Raw genomic sequence first — 22,208 nt, forward strand, 5'->3', positions numbered from 1 at the left:
CATATCTGTGAGTGGCAAAAGTATGTGAACCTTTGCTTTCAGTATCTGGTGTGACCCCCTTGTGCAGCAATAACTGCAACTAAATGTTTACGGTAACTGTTGATCAGTCCTGCACACCGGCTTGGAGGAATTTTAGCCCATTCCTCCGTACAGAACAGCTTCAACTCTGGGATGTTGGTGGGTTTCCTCACATGAACTGCTCGCTTCAGGTCCTTCCACAACATTTCGATTGGACTTTGACTTGGCCATTCCAAAACATTAACTTTATTCTTCTTTAACCATACTTTGGTAGAATGACTTGTGTGCTTAGGGTTGTTGTATTTTTGTCTCATTTGTTTAACTGGGTTCTCTTTATCTACTTTTAGGACTTGTGTGAAAATCTGATGATGTTTTAGGTCATACAGTGGGGCAAAAAAGTATTTAGTCAGTCACCAATTGTGCAAGTTCTCCCACTTAAAAAGATGAGAGAGGCCTGTAATTTTCATCATAGGTACACTTCAACTATGAGAGACAGAATGAGAAAAAAAATCCAGAAAATCACATTGTCTGATTTTTAAAGAATTTATTTGCAAATTATGGTGGAAAATAAGTATTTGGTCAATAACAAAAGTTCATCTCAATACTTTGTTATATACCGTTTGTTGGCAATGACAGAGGTCAAACATTTTTTTCACAAGGTTTTCACACACTGTTGCTGGTATTTTGGCCCATTCCTCCATGCAGATCTCCTCTAGAGCAGTGATGTTTTGGGGCTATCGCTGGGCAACACAGACTTTCAACTCCCTCCAAAGATTTTCTATGGGGTTGAGATCTGGAGACTGGCTAGGCCACTCCAGGACCTTGAAATGCTTCTTACGAACCCACTCCTTCGTTGCCCAGGCAGTGTGTTTGGGATCATTGTCATGCTGAAAGACCCAGCCACGTTCCATCTTCAATGCCCTTGCTGATGGAAGGAGGTTTTCACTCAAAATCTCACGATACATGGCCCCATTCATTCTTTGCTTTACATGGATCAGTCCTCCTGGTCCCTTTGTAGAAAAACAGCCCCAAAGCATGATGTTTCCACCCCCATGCTTCACAGTAGGTATGGTGTTCCTTAGATGCAACTCAGCATTCTTTCTCCTCCAAACACGACAAGTTGAGTTTTTACCAAAAAGTTCTATTTTGGTTTCATCTGACCATATGACATTCTCCCAATCCTCTTCTGGATCATCCAAATGCTCTCTAGCAAACTTCAGACGGGCCTGGACATGTACTGGCTTAAGCAGGGGGACACGTCTGGCACTGCAGGATTTGAGTCCCTGGCGGCGTAGTGTGTTACTGATTGTAGCCTTTGTTACTTTGTTCCCAGCTCTCTCCAGGTCATTCATTAGGTCCCCCCGTGTGGTTCTGGGATTTTTGCTCACCGTTCTTGGGATCATTTTGACCCCACGGGGTGAGATCTTGCGTGGAGCCCCAGATCGAGGGAGATTATCAGTGGTCTTGTATGTCTTCCATTTTCTAATAATTGCTCCCACAGTTGATTTCTTCACACCAAGCTGCTTACCTATTGCAGATTCAGTCTTCCCAGCCTGGTGCAGGTCTACAATTTTGTTTCTGGTGTCCTTTGACAGCTCTTTGGTCTTGGCCATAGTGGAGTTTGGAGTGTGACTGTTTGAGGTTGTGGACAGGTGTCTTTTATACTGATAACAAGTTCAAACAGGTGCCATTAATACAGGTAACGAGTGGAGGACAGAGGAGCCTCTTAAAGAAGAAGTTACAGGTCTGTGAGAGCCAGAAATCTTGCTTGTTTGTAGGTGACCAAATACTTATTTTACCGAGGAATTTACCAATTAATTCATTAAAAATCCTACAATGTGATTTCCTGGATTCTTTCCCCCCATTCTGTCTCTCATAGTTGAAGTGTACCTATGATGAAAATTACAGGCCTCTCTCATCTTTTTAAGTGGGAGAACTTGCACAATTGGTGGCTGACTAAATACTTTTTTGCCCCACTGTATTTATGCAGAAATATAGAAAATTCTAAAGGGTTCACAAACTTTCAAGCACCACTGTACTGAGTGATGTGAATTGCTGACACTGGAGACTCCATCCATAAAATTAAATGTGAGAATAGGTCAAATGCCGCAATACAATTCCCTATGAATGAATGTTGCTATAAACATTATCATATTACAATCTGTGACTTGAAATACAGATGTGAACTACCGGACTGTCAAAGCTGCTGTTGTTAGTAGGCATATCAGACACTCGCTAGCCGTGATGTGAAAACTGTGCATGCAGATGCTCATCTGAGTTTCCAAATCTGTCATTGCTTAACTCTTGAATATTCTCTATCGTTATTTGTTGAATAATCTCTGCTTTTCAAAGAAATGTATCTCTTTAAGATCTGTTCAGTACTTTGGGAGTAACGGCAGGTTGAAGTGGGTACAACAGAATCCACTCTCTGCTCACGGGATGTTGGGAAACTGCCGGTGCTTTTTGAGTCACAGGAAAGTGCTCAGGCTCTCTCTCTCTCTCTCTTCTGATCGGTTTCCGACTGGATTACTCATGAATATCAGTCAGATAACTTTTATAGGGATGTTCTCTCGCTCTCACTGTTTGTGATGAAGCATTCAGGAAAATTTTCCGCCTGCTAGTTTTAATGTTATGATTCACGGGAGACTTTGAATCGAGTTTTTATAGCTTTACCTACTTATTTTTGCAAATCAAACTGATTCATGGAAATAAATAACTATTATAGAATATAACTGGAGTTCATCTCATCTCCTCTAGCCGCTTTATCCTTCTACAGGGTCGCAGGCAAGCTGGAGCCTATCCCAGCTGACTACGGGCGAAAGGCGGGGTACACCCTGGACAAGTCGCCAGGTCATCACAGGGCTGACACATAGACACAGACAACCATTCACACTCACATTCACACCTACGCTCAATTTAGAGTCACCAGTTAACCTAACCTGCATGTCTTTGGACTGTGGGGGAAACCGGAGCACCCGGAGGAAACCCACGCGGACACGGGGAGAACATGCAAACTCCGCACAGAAAGGCCCTCGCCGGCCACGGGGCTCGAACCTGGACCTTCTTGCTGTGAGGCGACAGTGCTAACCACTACACCACCGTGCCGCCATAACTGGAGTTGTTTTGATGAAAAATATTGAGATCTTAGTGGTCGGAATGATATTTTAAAAAACCCAAAGTCAGAAACACGAGTGTCAATTTCAGTTCAATTAACTGGAATTGTTTATTGGATGTGGATCAGACAGTTTTTTCGAGGTTCGCCTTGAAAGCTGTGAATATTAATTGAAATAATCATTTTTATTTTTTTCGCGGTCCAAATCCTGCGCTCTGATTGGCTGGCGAGCGGGTCCGTATCCTACGATACGGACCCCGGTTACGGACCTCTGGCGACTCGCTCGTTCACAACAACAACAAACATAGTAGCATTTTTTGTCAACATTTATCTTTTTTTATAAGATTTATTTCTAAGATTATCAAAAATCTTATAAATTTTTGCCAGCATTTCTCAGGAGAATAGCATTAATTTTACAGCATGGATAGCGATAACGACAGTGTTCACAGCGAAAGCGAGTTTTACTACCCTGAGGAAGAAGAAATAAAAGAAAACATCTCAGGAGAAAGCTAAAAATCTGTAACTTGCTAACAGTTTGATCTCATTAGTTAATGAGGCCCATTTTGGACCATGTTATCCTAATACATAATATTATGTTAGGTAAAAACTTTAAACCAGTACAATCTCTTCTTCAAAGTTTCACCAAATGGCTTTATTTATGCAATATAAAGGTCATAATACTGTATAACTTTGGTCGATCAAAAACATGGCTGAATCCTGAATGACTCCTATTTGTATGAATAGGGGACTACATAGGTGGCAAAATGTAGTTTTTTCCTGCCATGGAAGTGCACTTGTATATTGAGGAGGAAGCCATTCGCATTACAGCCGTGAATGAGGATTCAAAATGGCGGCTCGCCTCGGCTCGGTTTTCCCTTTCGGGCGCTCTCGTTTTCTGTTAGAATTTGGTAAAGAAAAAAATAAATATATTATTTACCAGCTTAAGGTCGGTCCGTATGGTGAAAATTTCACCATACGGACCTCCCAGCTGGTAAATATATATTCTTTCATATAAACACTAGTAGGCCCTACTTAGAAATACAAAGGCCTACAGAGCACAAGGAGGGTGTTAGAAATATTCTTTTATTACTTTTTTTATTTTGATAGAGAATGGTAGATGTGAATGACATTCAGTGCTTATTTATGCATATTTTATAATTGTATTTCTAATTTGTAATTGTAATTAACACTGATTTCTCCTTCTTTGTGATGTATAAATGAGTTAAGATCAGCTTTATATGGCACAAATAAAGCCATTTGGTGAAACTTTGAAGAAGAGAGTGTACCGATTTAATGTTTTTCCTAATTAGCCTAATTACTACTAATTAAATGCTAATTTGCGTGATTGGTTTTGACAAAATTTCAAACTTTGTATTCAGTATACAACCATCTATGTGCCTGCCAATTTCCATGTAAATATCTTGAAAAATAAAGAAGTTATTAAGAAAAAACATTTAATCTCATTGGTTCATGAGGCCCATTTTGGACCATGTGATCCTCGTATAGAATATTACGGCAGTTTTCTACAAATTAAGCCGGGGGTTTTTCCCAATCTTTGATTTGTAATATCTCAAGAACGGATAAACATATTTTAATTCTGTAAATGTATGTTTTTCTGTATTCAATTCTGAATTCAACGAGAGCACTTTCAAGCCATTTGGATTGGATTTGAATTTTCACCTGATATGCCTATTGTCAGTAATGAACCCACACCTTCTGAACAATCAGATCTGAGAATGCGACACCATTTGGTATAACATCATTCGCGATATTCCTCAAGATTCCTATCTCTACTCATTAGCTCGTGTTGTATCTCATACTTTAAGAATTTCCATCAGTGTGCATCAAACTAATGCACAAGCTTCATCACTGTTCAATTTGAAAAGATCTTCAGTGTTGTCATTGTGAGTCACCGAACCATAGGAACATGCTGATGTTGACATTTCAGGGCTGGACTAGTTTTGAACATCAGTCATCCTGGCTTGCAGTGAATGAGGGTGGGAGGAAGGAAGGGAGGGAGACCTGACACCATGCTACTTCTCCGCACAGTTCTGAATGTGGATGCGATTGTGGATTCTGACCCATCAGCCAGAGCTCTCACTCTGAATAAAGGCCATCAGTGAGAGCTCCATTATTAATGAGCCTCTATGGACAGGCTCCTGCTGCCAGCCATTCATCTCAACCTTCAAAGGGTTAAACTAACTGCAGCTTTACTCTCCCCTGCCAGGTTTGAAAGCTGCAAATGGTGGATTAAGTGACTCCATGATTGTGGAGGACCTTTATCTTTCATTCAAACTCTCTTGCTGGTTTTTATTTTTATTTGTTTTTTGGCTAGATGCCATCATGTCTGGTTTCTGACTTCTTCCTACGGTACCTTTCAGTACAGGAGACACCTGAAAATGTCAGTCTTTCAGTGAAAGCAGCAGTTAGACCAGATTCAAATTAAAAAAACAATATTGTATTTACATCTTATTGAAAAGCTAATTCACTGAAGGGGAAAGGATGCAGGATACTGAAAAAAAAGTGAAGTGAAACGTGAACTTCTTTTCACACACACTTCAGTCACGTGTGCCCATCAGAACCACATGGATAGGACTCTTTATTCAGTAGCATTCATACTGACTAATTGGGCGGCATGGTGATGCAAGTGGTTAGCATGGTCGTCTCACAGCAAGAAGGTTCTGGGTTCGAGGCCAGCAAGGGCCTTTCTATTACCCCTTTTCCACCAAATCAGTTCCAGGGCTGGTTCGGGGCCAGTGCTGGTGCTGGTTCACAACTCGTTCAACTTTGCGAGCCAGCTGAGAACCAGTTTGCTTTTCCATAGCTCACGGTGCTAAAGGAAACCACGTCATTACGTCACTGTATACGTTAGTCACGTCGTTGTATGCGTCATTACGTCGCTGTATACGTCAGTTATGTCACTACGTTTGCATAAACCTTGGCGCGAATATCGAAGCAAAAACAACATGGAAGAAGCAGCAGCAACAACAATAATAATAATAATGGATGACTTTGCGTTTGTACAGCTGCTGCTTCTCGTCGCTTAAAAATGGCGATCTTTCGCGGTCTTGTTATTGTTGTTGGTCTTAACAACTCCGCCCCCCCGCTGACGTAAGCGGTTCTTTCCTCTGGCCCAGCAGAGAGTTGGTGCTAGCCTGGAACCAGTTTTTCTGGCCCCAGAGCCAGTTCTTTGTCAGTGGAAACAGAAAACCCGGTTCCAAACTAAGCACTGGCCCCGAACCAGCCCTGGAACTGCTTTGGTGGAAAAGGGGCATGCGTGGAGTTTGCATGTTCTCCCCGTGTCTGCGTGGGTTTCCTCCGGGTGCTCTGGTTTCCCCCAAAGACATGCGGTTAGGTTAATATGAGACGGCCTTGGGCTGAGGTGCCCTTGAGCGAGGCACCTAACTCCCAACTGCTCCCCGGGCGCTGTTAGCATGGCTGCCCACTGCTCTGGGTATATGTGTGTGTTCACTGCTTCAGATGGGTTAAAAGCAGAGAGGAAATTTCAAGTGTGTGATGAATAAAGTTGTGCTTTCTTTCTTTGTGGTGAAATTTTGTTTTCTGAAACCAATTCCTTAAACAAAGAGTTCTGCTTTCGTGTACGTCATCCACAAATGCTAATTTTCCTAACCTAGCATGAGCCAACTAGCATAGTGCAAAATGTACCACTTGGCTCCTGCTTGCTTTCATTCCTTTTAAGATGTTTGAACATGTGGAGGGGCTTGAATAATGATCATCTGTAGGTGCTGTCAGTTCCAGTTTACATTCTTTTTGCCAGCCAGCCTACAGAGCTTTGGGTGTGTTCTCTTTAGCACTTCATTTTCACATGGTGAAAACACAAAGCCGTCTGATACACAATGAGCCATGCCAGAACGTCAAACCACCATTTCCATTTCACACGATACCTGCCAAACCTTTCCACCCTGAGTCCTTAGAAAAAAAAGCTCCAAACTCAGCTGTTCCAAACTTCAACCCAAAAACATTCATTTTGCAGGAGCTTTCTTGAATTTGAAGCACTGATTATGTCAAGCTTGTGGTTTGAAAACTTTCTGAAACCAGTTCCAGGCTCACAAATGTGTCAGAAGGTAAATTAATTGATAAAACTACACCCATGTGCCTTGCTGTTGTATTAGATGATAAATCGGCAGTGGATTTAGATTGGATTAAAGGGTTAGACAGTGCTGAGTCCAACCTCCGTTACTGGAGGACAGAAGCGTTCCCATCAATCCTGGTAAGCATGACAGTAACAGTGCACCTTTTTCCTGGTGTTTCCGCCCTTAATAATATGATAAATGGCAGTCTTGGGCCATGCTGGATTCACTTCTTAGACATGTAATCTGTAATCAGATGTAATCTAATGTGTGTTATCTTTTCTGTCCCCATAGAGTAAAGAAGTGGGACTTCAGTTGCAGGAGGACTTGGTGAAGGTCCTCAACGAGCTGTACACGGTAAGAGATGCACAAATAATACAATCACACACATGTGTACACTACATCAGGGGTTCTCAACCTTTTCTGCTTCGAGGCCCACCTATTCATACTTGTAATGAGTCAGGGCCCATTAAAAAAGATCCCCAATTATTTTTGGCTCATCTCTTCTATTAGAATCTAGTAATCTACTGTAAAGTGTATTAATGGGATGGAACATCACTCCCTGTTAGAGATGGGAGTCCAGGAATTAAATAAATGCAATAAAAACCAACTGTTTAATTGTAGGTATTGTATTTAAAACTGTATGGATGTGCCAGAAGCCACCATAAAACCATGCATGCAGGGCATTCTCAGTCAAAAGGGATTAATGATCCAAAAGTGGAGTCTGGGCGATTAACACAAGAACTCATTGCTGTGTTTGTGTTCAGCAAACAAGTTTTTAAAACCAAGAAGTACACTCAAAAGAAGTGGATATACAACCCCGATTCCAAAAAAGTTGGGACAAAGTACAAATTGTAAATAAAAACGCAATGCAATAATTTAGAAATCTCAAAAACTGATATTGTATTCACAAAAGAACATAGACAACATATCAAATGTCGAAAGTGAGACATTTTGAAATGTCATGCCAAATATTAGCTCATTTGAAATTTCATGACAGCAACACATCTCAAAAAAGTAGGGATAGGGGCAATAAGAGGCTGGAAAAGTTAAAGGTACAAAAAAGGAACAGCTGGAGGACCAAATTGCAACTCATTAGGTCAATTGGCAATAGGTCATTAACATGACTGGGTATAAAAAGAGCATCTTGGAGTGGCAGCGGCTCTCAGAAGTAAAGATGGGAAGAGGATCACCAATCCCCCTAATTCTGCACCGACAAATAGTGGAGCAATATCAGAAAGGAGTTCGACAGTGTAAACTTGCAAAGAGTTTGAACATATCATCATCTACAGTGCATAATATCATCAAAAGTTCCAGAGAATCTGGAAGAATCTCTGTGCGTAAGGGTCAAGGCCGGAAAACCATACTGGGTGCCCGTGATCTTCGAGCCCTTAGACGGCACTGCATCACATACAGGCATGCTTCTGTATTGGAAATCACAAAATGGGCTCAGGAATATTTCCAGAGAACATTATCTGTGAACACAATTCACCGTGCCATCCGCCGTTGCCAGCTAAAACTCTATAGTTCAAAGAAGAAGCCGTATCTAAACATGATCCAGAAGCGCAGACGTCTTCTCTGGGCCAAGGCTCATTTAAAATGGACTGTGGCAAAGTGGAAAACTGTTCTGTGGTCAGACGAATCAAAATTTGAAGTTCTTTATGGAAATCAGGGACGCTGTGTCATTCGGACTAAAGAGGAGAAGGACGACCCAAGTTGTCATCAGCGCTCAGTTCAGAAGCCTGCATCTCTGATGGTATGGGGTTGCATTAGTGCGTGTGGCATGGGCAGCTTACACATCTGGAAAGACACCATCAATGCTGAAAGGTATATCCAGGTTCTAGAGCAACATATGCTCCCATCCAGACGACGTCTCTTTCAGGGAAGACCTTGCATTTTCCAACATGACAATGCCAAACCACATACTGCATCAATTACAGCATCATGGCTGCGTAGAAGAAGGGTCCAGGTACTGAACTGGCCAGCCTGCAGTCCAGATCTTTCACCCATAGAAAACATTTGGCGCATCATAAAACAGAAGATACGACAAAAAAGACCTAAGACAGTTGAGCAACTAGAATCCTACATTAGACAAGAATGGGTTAACATTCCTATCCCTAAACTTGAGCAACTTGTCTCCTCAGTCCCCAGACGTTTACAGACTGTTGTAAAGAGAAAAGGGGATGTCTCACAGTGGTAAACATGGCCTTGTCCCAACTTTTTTGAGATGCATTGTCATGAAATTTAAAATCACCTAATTTTTCTCTTTAAATGATACATTTTCTCAGTTTAAACATTTGATATGTCATCTATGTTCTATTGTGAATAAAATATGGAATTTTGAAGCTTCCACATCATTGCATTCCGTTTTTATTTACAATTTGTACTTGGTCCCAACTTTTTTGGAATCGGGGTTGTATTTACAAAAACAAAACAGAAAGCAGAAGCATAAAGCAGAGTATTTAAACAGCGTTATAAACATGGCTAGAAACAAACGTGATAATGATGATACTTCGCAAAGCTTCCGTGGAAATAGCTTCCATATCTGCGCATGCCGTTTGCGCTCAAATCAGTATCAGGTGTTTCTCGTAACGGCCGGGTCCCGAGCTTGCACACATGCACAACAAGTTGCACCAGACTCAAGTGCGCAAAGGCGTAACAGTCAAGTGTTCGCATTCTGTGTGACCGCAACTTTTAGTTCACCTGTATATCGCTACCAAAATGCCTCATTTTCATCGATAACCCATCGCAAAGCATCGTGAGCTGTAGTGTGGCCATAGCTTAATAAGGCAGATGTGACGTCGGATGCAACCCAGCAGTTGTACCCTACTATGAGTAAAAATTAGCTTCAACTTGGGGAAAAAAAAAAATCACAGCCCACTAGAGGGTGCATCATGGCCCACTAATGGGCCGCAGCCTTGTGGTTGAGACACACTATGGCTACATGACCATTTTGTCTGCAGCAATAACAATCCAAGCCTAAAGGTCTCATCTCATTATCTCTAGCCGCTTTATCCTGTTGTACAGGGTCGCAGGCAAGCTGGAGCCTATCCCAGCTGACTACGGGTGAAAGGCGGGGTACACCCTGGACAAGTCGCCAGGTCATCACAGGGCTGACACATAGACACAGACAACCATTCACACTCACATTCACACCTACGGTCAATTTAGAGTCACCAGTTAACCTAACCTGCATGTCTTTGGACTGTGGGGGAAACCGGAGCACCCGGAGGAAACCCACGCGGACACGGGGAGAACATGCAAACTCCACACAGAAAGGCCCTCGCCGGCCACGGGGCTCGAACCCGGACCTTCTTGCTGTGAGGCGACAGTGCTAACCACTACACCACCGTGCCGCCAAGCCTAAAGGTAAAACAACAAAAAGATACTTTGAAAAGAAGCAAAAGTTTGGGTTCAGGTTTAAAGGCAAACGTATACATGTTACACGGATCTTAGTATACGAGGTATGTCAGAAAAGCAACAGTGTGCTTCTTCGATGTGAGGGGCATCGTACACATAGAGTTCTTGCCACAGATCCAGACGATCAACCAGCATGTCTACAAAGAGATCCTGTGGCATGTGCTTCTTCAGTGCGTGAGAAGAGGCAAGAGTTGTGGCAGGACAACTCGTGGCTGCTTCACCACGACAATGAGCCGGCTCACAACACCCTGAGCGTCTGGCAGTTCCTTGCCGAGAAGAACATCGCTGTGCTGGAGCAACCTCCCTACTTACCCGACCTGGCTCCGTGTGATTTTTTTTTTTCTTTTTTTTCTTTTTTTTTTTTCCTTTTCCCCAAGCTCAAGGGGGTCATCAAGGGGACCCGTTTTCCGGACATGGAAGCCATCAAGAGGGCCGTGACGACGGAGCTGCAGAGAATCCCGGGAGAATTCCCCGGGAGTGCATGGAGGTGTGACGGAAAAGGATGGGAAAGTGCGTTAGACTCAAGGGGGATTATTTCGAAGGGGAAAACTTGTAGTTTGGATTTGACAAATTTTTTGTGACCCCAGTCCTGTTTCTTTTCTGACACACCTCGTATATGTTGGTCTATAGATTACGCAGTATCTGAGTCGGACAAATCGGTGGCCCAGGAACCTGGGACTAGAAGATTGTGTCAAACCCATTAGTTTTTTTTTTTAATTCTTAGACGCCTGACAGTCAGGTCGGTTCAGTAGGTAGTGGTTTTGTTTTCTTTTCTTCTCTTGTTTCACAACCATCATACTTTCCTTTCCACCCTAAAAGCAAAACAAGTTTTTATTTGTTATGTATATTTAACGAATGAGCATCACAGTGGTGCACGCACATTAAAAGTGTAACTATAACACCCGCTATTCGATTGGAGTCCCGCTGCCTGCTGCACCACACACATTGGCTTTTACTATTCAGTTTGATCATCATGCACTGCTGATGGGCGATCATTTCTGAATCAGGAGCGCGCAGGTACCGTATGTGGAAACACTGACGAAACCAAGCAAAATAAAGTGCAGTGTCTAATTAATCTGTTAGCATAACATGTAAAATGTTCATTTTACAAAAATCTAATGTATTCTTAAACATACAGGACACTTTTTTCGATGGAATAAAAACGTATTCTGTTCCCTTCTAGCGGGTTTCATTCATCTGGTTTGACAGCATGCAATATCAGGGTTTCCTTTGGGTACTGAAAAATATTCTCCACTTTTTCATCTCATCTCATCTCATTATCTCTAGCCACTTTATCCTGTTCTACAGGGTCGCAGGCAAGCTGGAGCCTATCCCAGCTGACTACGGGCGAAAGGCGGGGTACACCCTGGACAAGTCGCCAGGTCATCACAGGGCTGACACATAGACACAGACAACCATTCACACTCACATTCACACCTATGGTCAATTTAGAGTCACCAGTTAACCTAACCTGCATGTCTTTGGACTGTGGGGGAAACCGGAGCACCCGGAGGAAACCCACGCGGACACGGGGAGAACATGCAAACTCCACACAGAAAGGCCCTTGCCGGCCACGGGGCTCGAACCCGGACCTTCTTGCTGTGAGGCGACAGCGCTAACCACTACACCACCGTGCCGCCCCTCTCCACTTTTTTTCCTTGAAAAATAAAGTCCAATAAGTATTCTTCACTTTTTCTTTGTCTGTATTGTTTCTTAGTTACCGACTTATCAAAGTGGACTTAATACAGGTTTATTCCAACCAAACTGGCACAATTCAAATAGAGCTATTTGTACAGATAAAATTTAGGCTCCACTCCAGTCTCTAATCAGAAAGACCTGATTTTGGGCTTCCTGTGCACCATCAAGCTAAAATAAACCTCTTTAGTTTGAGCTTACTGAAGGTTATTTTAGCAGGGAATTATTCAAAAGAGGTATTTAGCCTTTACTTCAACACAAAACTTGATTTACAATTGAACAGAGTCGAGAAGAGTCTTGGAACAACCAACAGTGACGGAATCCGATTTTCCTGTCGATTTACGAACCGAACACAGAACAACACAGCGTTTTTCATCAAACTGTTAGCAGCTAAAAGACCCGGGGCTCAGTCAGGTTTTCCTGGGGCTTGTATTTTTTAAGGGAGACTGGCATCAATAGGTTGGGGAGGTTATATCTAACTTTACAAGATATTATCACCCACACACATTTAAAGGTTATGAGATCTTTATTAACGATTTTTGCACTGCTCTTTTTAAATGTATGGAGTTCACTTCAGTTTCTGTCTCCTCATTATTAAGTTATTATCAACACCCATAATGTCTCAGGAAACTGAGGCATGTGTCAATTGACTTAAATATCACTTGTAAAATTAATCATCAGTTTAATAAAAATATCATTTCTTACTCACATATCTCTCCTTTCGAACCACAAAGACACCAATTCTAAGCTAAATTATATTACAACATTCAAAATCCCAGATGACATCCAAGTCTTGGATTAATCTCTTACTTTTTTTGAGAGTGAAAATACCCCAGGGCTATAACCCGAGTGATGGGGCCTAACGACGCCACAATGTTAGCCGCAGGGACTCAACATGCGACGCCGCCTGAAACATAGAGCCCTTCGGTCGCTTGCCAGCTGACAGCACTTTCACTTTGGCTTTATTTATTTATTTTATTTTTTTATTTTTAAAACCGTATTACTGACACTGTCCGGTGTGCTCGGGGAGAGTCAGGGCTCTGAGTGTGCCTCACCTGTGGCTGTTTCAGCCCTTAAATCATCTTCAGTGCTTGAAGAAGCCCAAAAAAACTTCCTCAGTTTACAACCCCGATTCCAAAAAAGTTGAGACAAAGTACAAATTGTAAATCAAAACGGAATGCAATAATTTACAAATCTCAAAAACTGATATTGTATTCACAATGGAACATAGACAACATATCAAATGTCGAAAGTGAGACATTTTGAAATTTCATGCCAAATATTGGCTCATTTGAAATTTCATGACAGCAACACATCTCAAAAAAGTTGGGACAGGGGCAATAAGGCCCTGTCCACATGGCAACGGATTCAGGTGACTCCGATACAATTGCTTATCGTTTAGGCCTGGCGTCCACACGGCACCGGCGTTTTGGGTGCCCAAAACGCAATCTTTTTGAGAACGGGTTCCAGAGTGGAAAGATCTGGCAACGTTGCCGTTGCGAAGTCGTCTGGATGAGTAGAACGGATTTGTTTATGATGACGTCACATCCACATGACTGTCAGTGCTTCACGCCGGGTAGAAGTGTAACGAACTCGATGCGAGTTGTCAACAAATCCTATAACTTGGTTCATGAAACGCGCTTACAAAATATTTTCACTGTGAATATTTATTGTGTAATGGTGCAAAGTGAGAGAGAGAGAGAGAGAGAGAGAGAGAGAGAGAGAGAGACTCTGCCCTTAGGGCAGAGTCAATCCCGCCAGCAAAAATAGGGAAAAAAAGGAGCGATCTCACCTCTTCAGATGTTGGTTTAAATCCTACAATACATTCCTCAAAAAGGGCGTAGAAGAGCAAATTAATCCATCAACGTGTAGCATTCAATTTATTCCGGACCATTAAAGACGCCGCCTTCTGCGTAGAATCATACGTCATCCTCGCCGCCATATTGGATAGGTCAAAGCGGAGAATAAAGATTAGCTGCGTTTAACTGTACCAACAGGTTTACCGTCCAAACGAGATCACATGGGATTACCTTTCACAGGTGAGAAACAACAAGTTAATCCATCAACGTGTAGCATTCAATTTATTCCGGACCATTAAAGACGCTGCCTTCCGCGTAGAATCATACGTCATCCTCGCCGCCATATTGGATAGGTCAAAGCGGAGAATAAAGATTAGCTGCGTTTAACTGTACCAACAGGTTTGCCGTCCAAATGAGATCACATGGGATTACCTTTCACAGGTGAGACTGGAAAAATACTTTTCATTGTATTTGGTCATTAAAATGTAATTTTACGAACAGATTTTCCTGACTTTGTGGCTAATATAAAGTCTCGCGCATAATAGTTTATGCGCATGCGTCCTTACTTCTTCTATTGTTCTGGTGTCTCCGAAGGGACCGTCTTACAGCGCCCCTAGAGGTGTGGCATGTGTATTGCATCGTTTTCAGCAAGCGTTGCGTTGCCATATGGACCTGATATTTTACTGATTGTTGCCCATTTGTTGCCCATATATTTTTAAATAACATCTCGTTGCCGTTGTTGTGTGGATGTAGCCTAAGAGGCTGGAAAAGTTGAAGGTACAAAAAAGGAACAGCTGGAGGACCAAATTGCAACTCATTAGGTCAATTGGCAATAGGTCATTAACATGACTGGGTATAAAAAGAGCATCTTGGAGTGGCAGCGGCTCTCAGAAGTAAAGATGGGAAGAGGATCACCAATCCCCCTAATTCTGCGCCGACAAATAGTGGAGCAATATCAGAAAGGAGTTTGACAGTGTAAAATTGCAAAGAGTTTGAACATATCATCATCTACAGTGCATAATATCATCAAAGGATTCAGAGAATCTGGAAGAATCTCTGTGCGTAAGGGTCAAGGCCGGAAAACCATACTGGGTGCCCGTGATCTTCGGGCCCTTAGACGGCACTGCATCACATACAGGCATGCTTCTGTATTGGAAATCACAAAATGGGCTCAGGAATATTTCCAGAGAACATTATCTGTGAACACAATTCACCGTGCCATCCGCCGTTGCCAGCTAAAACTCTATATTTCAAAGAAGAAGCCATATCTAAACATGATCCAGAAGCGCAGACGTCTTCTCTGGGCCAAGGCTCATTTAAAATGGACTGCGGCAAAGTGGAAAACTGTTCTGTGGTCAGACGAATCAAAATTTGAAGTTCTTTATGGAAATCAGGGACGCCATGTCATTCGGACTAAAGAGGAGAAGGACGACCCGTTGTTATCAGCACTCAGTTCAGAAGCCTGCATCTCTGATGGTATGGGGTTGCATTAGTGCGTGTGGCATGGGCAGCTTACACATCTGGAAAGACACCAATGCTGAAAGGTATATCCAGGTTCTAGAGCAACATATGCTCCCATCCAGACGACGTCTCTTTCAGGGAAGACCTTGCATTTTCCAACAGGACAATGCCAAACCCCATACTGCATCAATTACAGCATCATGGCTGCGTAGAAGAAGGGTCCGGGTACTGAACTGGCCAGCCTGCAGTCCAGATCTTTCACCCATAGAAAACATTTGGCGTATCATAAAACGGAAGATACGACAAAAAAGACCAAAAACAGTTGAGCAACTAGAATCCTACATTAGACAAGAATGGGTTAACGTTCCTATCCCTAAACTTGAGCAACTTGTCTCCTCAGTCCCCAGACGTTTACAGACTGTTGTAAAGAGAAAAGGGGATGTCTCACAGTGGTAAACATGGCCTTGTCCCAACTTTTTTGAGATGTGTTGTTGTCATGAAATTTAAAATCACCTAATTTTTCTCTTTAAATGATACATTTTCTCAGTTTAAACATTTGATATGTCATCTATGTTCTATTGTGAATAAAATATGGAATTTTGAAACTTCCACATCATTGCATTCTGTTTTTATTTACAATTTGTACTTTGTCCCAACTTTTTTGGAATCGGGGTGGTAGATTGCACCATTGTTTGGTTCACGCAGAGATAATTACGCCACCACACCAGGCCGATTAAGATGCACCGCGATTGGTCAAAAGCTTGGCGCTCAATTGGTCATTATGTGTAGTCGATTTTTACTGGGCACAACCATGTGCTCAATGTTTACACTCTGGCTTCCTGCCGTTTCTTCATTGGGGTTGGATTTCAGCAAATGGAAGGATTTGTGGAGCGATTTCTCCAAGCGCCACCAGGAACCCTGCAATATTGTTAGCATATCGCTTTTCCTACGTGTATTACGTCACTCGACCCAATGGAGAATGAGCATTTAATATGGTTTACGATATTGCATGGTTGTCAAGACAACATGTCACATGTCGGAGACATAAAACTTTCGCGCTAGCGAGCAACTGTGACAATTTGTAAACAAACAAACATGGCCTCCAAGTTTGCTTCGTTAAATACGGAAGATTTTGAGGGAATTTTGAAAGAGAAATACAACCCCGATTCCAAAAAAGTTGGGACAAAGTACAAATTGTAAATAAAAACGGAATGCAATGATGTGGAAGTTTCAAAATTCCATATTTTATTCAGAATAGAACATAGATGACATATCAAATGTTTAAACTGAGAAAATGTATCATTTAAAGAGAAAAATTAGGTGATTTTAAATTTCATGACAACGCATCTCAAAAAAGTTGGGACAAGGCCATATTTACCACTGTGAGACATCCCCTTTTCTCTTTACAGCAGTCTGTAAACGTCTGGGGACTGAGGAGACAAGTTGCTCAAGTTTAGGGATAGGAATGTTAACCCATTCTTGTCTAATGTAGGATTCTAGTTGCTCAACTGTCTTAGGTCTTTTTTGTCGTATCTTCCGTTTTATGATGCGCCAAATGTTTTCTATGGGTGAAAGATCTGGACTGCAGGCTGGCCAGTTCAGTACCCGGACCCTTCTTCTACGCAGCCATGATGCTGTAATTGATGCAGTATGGGGTTTGGCATTGTCATGTTGGAAAATGCAAGGTCTTCCCTGAAAGAGACGTCGTCTGGATGGGAGCATATGTTGCTCTAGAACCTGGATATACCTTTCAGCATTGATGGTGTCTTTCCAGATGTGTAAGCTGCCCATGCCACACGCACTAATGCAACCCCATACCATCAGAGATGCAGGCTTCTGAACTGAGCGCTGATAACAACTTGGGTCGTCCATCTCCTCTTTAGTCCGAATGACACGGCGTCCCTGATTTCCATAAAGAACTTAAAATTTTGATTCGTCTGACCACAGAACAGTTTTCCACTTTGCCGCAGTCCATTTTAAATGAGCCTTGGCCCAGAGAAGACGTCTGCGCTTCTGGATCATGTTTAGATACGGCTTCTTCTTTGAACTATAGAGTTTTAGCTGGCGACGGCGGATGGCACGGTGAATTGTGTTCACAGATAATGTTCTCTGGAAATATTCCTGAGCCCATTTTGTGATTTCCAATACAGAAGCATGCCTGTATGTGATGCAGTGCCGTCTAAGGGCCCGAAGATCACGGGCACCCAGTATGGTTTTCCGGCCTTGACCCTTACGCACAGAGATTCTTCCAGATTCTCTGGAACTTTTGATGATATTATGCACTGTAGATGATGATATGTTCAAACTCTTTGCAATTTCACACTGTCGAACTCCTTTCTGATATTGCTCCACTATTTGTCGGAGCAGAATTAGGGGGATTGGTGATCCTCTTCCCATCTTTACTTCTGAGAGCCGCTGCCACTCCAAGATGCTCTTTTTATACCCAGTCATGTTAATGACCTATTGCCAATTGACCTAATGAGTTGCAATTTGGTCCTCCAGCTGTTCCTTTTTTGTACCTTTAACTTTTCCAGCCTCTTATTGCCCCTGTCCCAACTTTTTTGAGATGTGTTGCTGTCATGAAATTTCAAATGAGCCAATATTTGGCATGAAATTTCAAAATGTCTCACTTTCGACATTTGATATGTTGTCTATGTTCTATTGTGAATACAATGTCAGTTTTTGAGATTTCTAAATTATTGCATTCCATTTTTATTTACAATTTGTACTTTGTCCCAACTTTTTTGGAATCGGGGTTGTACGAGTTGAACACCCAAAAGGAATGCGTACATATAATAATAATAATAATAATAACTCGTCTTTGATTCGTTCAATATCATGCTAGCTGAATGGAATATATCTGATACAGCACCAAAAAAAAGCCAGCTGATATTATTTAAATATTGTTTGCACATTACTGTCATTCAACACAATCGTAAAAAAAAAAGTGATATTTTTGGCAGTAGGCTAATCAGTAGGTACGATCAGTGGAATTTGAGTCTGAGTACTAGTTCTTCTTTTCTCTCAAAAGCATTGTGGCTGATAATCACAGCAGGGGGTCCTAGTTGTGTGTTCTTGTGTACGACAGGCAGGGCGTGACAGTGTTGGCCAGTGTTAAGGGAAACTATAAATGACTACATCTGCTTGTGTGTATACGTTTAAAACGCATATCTGGTGTAGGATCATGCACCAGGACGTAGATTGATTTTTTTTTCTTTGTTTTCCTGAGGTGCCGGTGAGTTTCTGAGATCGATGCCTTCACAGATTCATCTCTCTCAGGTTTCTCTGAAGCACGAAATTGGATTCATTACCTTCAAAACGTGGCGGCGTTCGGTTTCTTAAGATGATAATGAACGAGTTGTGTATTTTGACAGACTTTTTCAAAAGTATACGAACCTAGTTTACAACAGACTTGCACAATACAAGTCCCATGTCGCTAATATATCTGACACAGTCTTTGCGATGAAGCCATGTTCGCCGAATTTCATGGACGTTCCTTTTTATAGCGCTCAAATGGCAGTAAGATTAGGGGGTGTATAAATTATAACCCATTCATTGCGGACAGATATGGCGCAAATGACTGTGTGATCCCCTGCCAGGTCGTGTTGTGTGAAAGCGGAGTGTTTGTCAGCGCCATATTCTGACACACCGTACAATCACACAGAGCATGCCTTTAATTAGCAGCAGGACGCGCGGCACTCAGTCATACCAATGATACCCGAGCTTTGTTTTCGCTGAGCCGTTAGAAATTCCTGCTCTAATGCGGAACATGTGTCTGCTTTGTTTGTGGCCGTGGGGGTTCGAGAAGAGATTGAAGTTTTGGGGAGGGGCGCTCCAGATTTAGGCCTTATCAAATTTCTTTGACTGAATCCCCCGTATAGAGGCATACGCACTTGCATACATGTGTGCTGATGAGGAAATGACCCCATAAAAGAAAGCAAATCCTGTAATTAAATACTTAGCTGTGATCAAAATAGACCTGGCACTGTTTTTTTTTTTTTAAACAACACTTGTGGTTTATAACGGGGATAAAGCAAAAAAGGAATCGGAGGAAACGTGAAGTTTCTCCTCATTGTTCAATAAATGATGACGCAGCAAGGATAAGCATTTATTGAAAGAATTTATTGGGCGGCATGGTGGTGTAGTGGTTAGCATGGTCGCCTCACAGCAAGAAGGTTCCGGGTTCAAACCCAGCGGCCGGCGAAGGCCTTTCTGTGTGGAGTTTGCATGTTCTCCCCGTGTCTGCATGGGCTTCCTCTGGGTGCGCCGGTTTCCCCCACAGTCCAAAGACATGCAGTTAGGTTGACGTGGGGTGGCCTTGGGCTGAGGTGCCCTTGAGCAAGGTACCTGACCCCTGACTGCTCCCCGGGCGCTCTGGTGTGGCTGCCCACTGCTCTGGGTGTGTGTGCGTGTGTTCACTGCTTTAGATAGGTTAAATGCAGAGTTGAAGTGTGCATGTGACAAATAAAGGTTTCTTCTTCTAAGCCAGTGGAAATGATGTAAATGGAGGTCGTTAGATTGACGGAGCTGGCAGTTATGTCATCTCTGTACCCTTTGGCACATTGCATGAGGGGATGCAATGTGCCAAAGATTCTTCTCCAGGGAGTAGTTGACAGCAAGGACATTCCATTCACGTTTCAAATAAGAAAACCCCATGACCACCCCACCGTCCTGAGTTCATCCCGCCCAATGGCATCTTCCATTGCTTGGCGTGAATTCCAGTTTTCAGCTGCTGTGGTTATACAGCTGACTGGTGCCACAATTACACAACTGACACTTTTACTGACTATTCCAGTTGCGCGTGTCTTCACTCTGGATGACTTCTTTCTCCAACGCAAATCAATAATGAGATGGGCATCACAATGGTTCAGCCTTCAATTAGCTGTTTAAATGGTTGTCCAAAAGGTCATGCTTGAGACACACAGTACTGTGCAAAGTCTGAGGCACCCAATTTGTTTTCATACAAACTTTTTTATTTTATGACTTCTACATTATCCAGTCAGTACAAAAACATTTTAGAGTTCAAAATGTTCGTTTTCCAGCACAACTCACTGGATATGAGCAGTCGTGCATGCTGATTGGCTACTCGACTATTAGGATATCAGCTCATATATGATGAGTAGAGAAAAACAAAATGGCGGAGCATTTTGCTGAACCAACCAAGGACAAAAAAAACTCTCCTCGAAAACGAAACCTCAAAAAAAAAAGCAACAAAATATGGAATAAGGGCGGCACGGTGGTGTCGTGGTTAGCGCTGTCGCCTCACAGCAAGAAGGTCCGGGTTCGAGCCCCGTGGCCGGCGAGGGCCTTTCTGTGTGGAGTTTGCATGTTCTCCCTGTGTCCGCGTGGGTTTCCTCCGGGTGCTCCGGTTTCCCCCACAGTCCAAAGACATGCAGGTTAGGTTAACTGGTGACTCTAAATTGACCGTAGGTGTGAATGTGAGTGTGAATGGTTGTCTGTGTCTATGCTCATGTTTACATTAGACCGTATCAGCGGATCATCAGATTAACGTTTTTAAAACGATTAGTGTGCACACAGCAACGCCAATACACGATTTGCGTGCACACAGCAACGCCAATACACGGATACGCTCAGCTCCGCAGGCATCCTGTGCTCCAAATCACTCCGCCCTGAACAGCGAGTGCCCTCTGGAGGGTGCGCACTCCGGCCTTGTGCAGCTCACAGAGCACGTGAGTGAAGTGCACAAGCAGTGATTCGGGACTGAGCCGCTGTGTGTGAGATCCCAGCGCATATCACTTACCACTTGCAAGTGGAAGGATGGCAAGCCTAAAGACAATCATAACTACACAATGGGCAGTATTTGCATCAGTATTTGCAGTATTTTCATACTTTTATACTCTTTAATGAAAGGTGATACAAGGCGGAAGTCCGCGCCGTTTTTCAGCAGTCGCGTCACATGACCAACGCCAGCGAATCAGGAAGGTGGATGTCACAGTGACGTTGTCCAATGACGATGCCAGCTAGAGCTCAGCACAGCGTATTCGCGTATTCTCAATGTTTACACAGCACCGGACCTGACACGATCTGGATTGAATACGTGGACGCTGGCGGATTCCCGTTTCCCGGCGTTTCCAGATGGTTTAATGTAAACGGACAGTGCATCCGCGAAGAAAACGAGACAGATACGGTCTAATGTAAACTTGGCCTATGTGTCAGCCCTGTGATGACCTGGCGACTTGTCCAGGGTGTACCCCGCCTTTCGCCCGTAGTCAGCTGGGATAGGCTCCAGCTTGCCTGCGACCCTGTAGAACAGGATAAAGTGGCTACAGATAATGAGATGAGATGAGATGAGATGAGATGAGATGAGACTTTGAAAAAAAATGCTCCGTTTCTCAAAATCCAGTAAATGTGGATAGAATAAAACAGTTATTTCACTCAATCTCGCGGTACATGGTTTATACCCAACTCAGCGCTATCAGCTCATGTACGACTCGATTTCATGGAATAACTGTTAAATATTACAGGAAAGAAATGTTTGTATCTGAGCAGCATATTACATAAGAGACTACGTTTCAGATGAAAAAAGAAAACATAATGAAGGCTGCTGGGTTTTGGTGCAAAATGAAGAAGCGAGTGTGAGAGTCAAAGTGT

At 42.8% G+C, this 22,208-nt stretch overlaps 1 protein-coding gene across 3 annotated transcripts in view; it reads left to right on the forward strand.

Annotated features, from left to right (window-relative positions):
* Positions 1-22,208, forward strand: part of srgap2 (SLIT-ROBO Rho GTPase activating protein 2) — a 285,919-nt gene that overhangs the window by 187,444 nt on the left and 76,267 nt on the right. For all 3 annotated transcript variants that reach the window (XM_060910660.1, XM_060910661.1, XM_060910662.1), the window contains one exon: positions 7,516-7,578. In XM_060910660.1, the coding sequence (XP_060766643.1) occupies positions 7,516-7,578 (63 nt within the window). The remainder of the gene's footprint in view (positions 1-7,515; positions 7,579-22,208) is intronic.

This window comes from Neoarius graeffei, chromosome 26 (genome assembly GCF_027579695.1).
Source record: "Neoarius graeffei isolate fNeoGra1 chromosome 26, fNeoGra1.pri, whole genome shotgun sequence".
Classification (NCBI taxonomy): Eukaryota; Metazoa; Chordata; class Actinopteri; order Siluriformes; family Ariidae; genus Neoarius; species Neoarius graeffei.